This window comes from Plectropomus leopardus, unplaced genomic scaffold (genome assembly GCF_008729295.1).
Source record: "Plectropomus leopardus isolate mb unplaced genomic scaffold, YSFRI_Pleo_2.0 unplaced_scaffold23605, whole genome shotgun sequence".
Classification (NCBI taxonomy): domain Eukaryota; kingdom Metazoa; phylum Chordata; class Actinopteri; order Perciformes; family Serranidae; genus Plectropomus; species Plectropomus leopardus.
The window spans coordinates 1-2,968 of NW_024625609.1; the positions used below are offsets into that span (position 1 = coordinate 1).

The 2,968-nt window shown below is 34.8% G+C and overlaps 1 protein-coding gene across 1 annotated transcript; it reads left to right on the top strand.

The window, feature by feature from the left end:
- Nucleotides 1–1,619: 1,619 nt before the first annotated feature.
- On the top strand, nt 1,620–2,690 carry LOC121966224 (iron-sulfur protein NUBPL-like; the record flags this gene model as incomplete). Its single annotated transcript, XM_042516332.1, has 3 exons — nt 1,620–1,770; nt 2,328–2,472; nt 2,656–2,690. Coding segments are annotated over exons 1-3 (309 nt in total), but the record flags the coding sequence as incomplete, so codon positions are not given.
- Nucleotides 2,691–2,968: the final 278 nt, after the last annotated feature.

Genomic DNA, 2,968 nt, shown 5'->3' on the forward strand with positions numbered 1-2,968 from the left:
AAATCAGTATACAGCACATGGATACGGTAACTCAGACAGGTCAGAGATGGAAAAAAACAAAAAAGAAAAATAGAAGAAATTTTAAAGCACATTTTAAAGAAATACCAACCATAATATAGACATTTTCTAACATGAGACGAGTTAAATTCAACAAGACAAGAAAGAAACATGTAAAATGCTTTTTGCTGATGATTTATTTTGTTATATGCTATAAGGGTGACATGTTATGGCCACTTCTTTAAGATAAATTTAGGTACTCTTGTTTTACAAACTTTTTAATCAAATAAATACACCCCTTTAAGCCTAAAGATTTGGAAAGATGCCATCCAGAAACCATCTCTGGACAGACATGTTTTACTTTATGTCATTATTCCACTAAACACCACAGTAAACATAATATGAGCTCTTCAGATGCAGTGCAGAGGGACACAGTGAGGTGTTCAGGTGATCTCACCTGGACAAATTCAGCCTCTGAGTTTTCCTCTGCTGGTTTCACCTGCAGTCTGGCCTGCAGACACTGCTGCAGCACCGCGCGGGCCACAGGAGCGGCGCCTTTCTCCGCCATTTAGGTTTATCCACTTTATTGGTTTCTATGCTCTTTATAAACGGCGGTACAAAAGAAACCAGTAAAACCGTGTCAAACCACAGAGCAATACTGGCAAAGGTGCTCAATGAATGGCAAAGCGAAAGAAGAAAACTCATGCAACACACTTCCGGAGTAACGTCAACCAAAACTGTCCAAAAGGGCTCAAAGCTGCGCATTATTTACGCAGGCCACATTTAAGAAAAATAAAAAGAATAAATAATAAAATTAATAATTGATCATTTATGTTTACATTAATATGACCATTGTGTGATTTTTTTTCCCGCATATAATTTGTTAAAGTAAAAATAAATAAATAATAAATAGATACATACATAAAATATTTAAATAAATAAGTGAAAGTAGAATTATTTCAATTAATGAAGCAAAAAGGAGACAAAATTTCAATTAAAAAAATGAGTTTTCTTTGTACACGGTGCCAAATAAATGTGATAAAAGAAAAACAAATAAAGGTAAAGAAACCATACACAAGATATAAGCTTGTGAACAAAAAACCCCAAAAAGGAACAATGCAAAGGTTAATAAAAGCAAACTCATACATATTCTTTTAAACATGTGAATATAAAGAGGCAGTTGAAATGAATTATGGCCATAGGCTATAGCTTCATTCCCCTGGCTGCGAGGCTCCTAAACTCCTCCTCCAACTCCAATTTTAATTTCTTTTTTCAGGAACAAATAGCTCAAAATTATATTAGTATGTATGAATGTTATTTCCCGAGTAAAAATTAGGCTATTCAAATTATCTAATTAAGATGCAGACATGGATTAATTATTCGACTTATGATTCTCAAACGGATTGATTGGTTGAAAATGCATGTATTAATAACATAAAAATGAATTTAATCTTAGTTCATGAAACAGTAAAATACAACAATAAATAAAGGTCTGAAAATTAGAATTATTATTTTATTTATTATTATTTTATTATTATTAAAACTATTTAAAAAGCGAAACAACAGAAAACGTAAATCACGCATGCGTATTTGCGCATGTTTGATGCGCACAAAGCGCGCTGAGGAGCATCTAAACAGCTAACCATGGCTCATTTCACATACAGCAGACTGTCGCATTTACTGCGAATATTTGCTAATAAACAATCGATTTTACGAACGGGGACAGAAATAAAACCGGGACCTGCCTGTTGTGTCCAGTTAACACGCTGCCACGTAAGAAATCTGACTATTTCTGCGAGTTTCAGTTAGCTCTGATAGCTAACAGCTTCATGCTAACGTCAAGACAGACAGAAAACGAGCAGAAGAGGACCGGAAACGTTTCAAAATAAAAGCGATAATTGTAACATGTTTTTAAACCAAATGTCATTGAATTTTAACAAATTTTATTTTATTTCTTATTCTTTATAACACTTTCAATGTTGTGTGCATGTACTTTCACTTTGAGATAATCAGGGATGCACGATAATTATCGTCCCGATAGTGGGACTTATGACATCATACCGATAATTCAAATAATACAATTTTTGGCCGATAAATAGAACCGATTATAGTTAGCATAAATTGCTTTAATTTCGGCCGTTTTGCCCATGATTTCCCGAAAGCCTAATTTTCATAATAAAAGAGCAAGAGTGAAACTCACAGTGTTACTAAGGTATCTAAGTTTCCTCACCAGGTCTAACCAGGAATGGAAACCAGCGACTTTGAAGTCACAGCCTCTCACCTTTGTGTTGTTTTCATGATGTTCCTGTTGTTTTGTCGTTTTCTCTCAGAGGTCAGTGGACAGTAAGGCGCTTCAGGAGCGGCAGAAGCAGCAGATGGCGAAAGGTCTTCCCAAACAGAAGCCCATCACGGGGGTCAAACAGGTCATCGTCGTGGCTTCAGGGAAAGGTGGCGTGGGCAAGTCCACCACTGCGGGTACAGTATGAGTTTACTTCTGAAAAATAAAAGTAGTAATGAGACATGTTATGTGTATTTTGAGCAAATTTGTCTTCAAATTTTGTCTGGCAGTGAAGCATTGATGCACAATTGGTTTTGAATTGATAAATAATTCAAATACTTTTCAGCCAGCCTGCTGTTTGTGTTTTTCTGTCTCTACAGTGAATTTGGCTCTTGGATTAATGGCCAATGATCCGGTAAGAAATCTTCTCACTCGTATCACATTTATTTTTATCTCCTCTAAATCATATAAAAAAGTGTGGTAAACAGGTGTACAGTAATTGCAAACAGGAACGTAGTAATATATATTTATACTTGTATATATTCGCTAAAATTGTTTAATTAGTGCTTGATACATAAATTTAAAACTACAATTTTCTGGTTTTATTTTTTATATTTAATGTTTAATTCCTGTACATTGAGAGCAAAGCCAACCGGAGTCAGATTCCTTGTTTGTGTAAACATACTTGGCCAA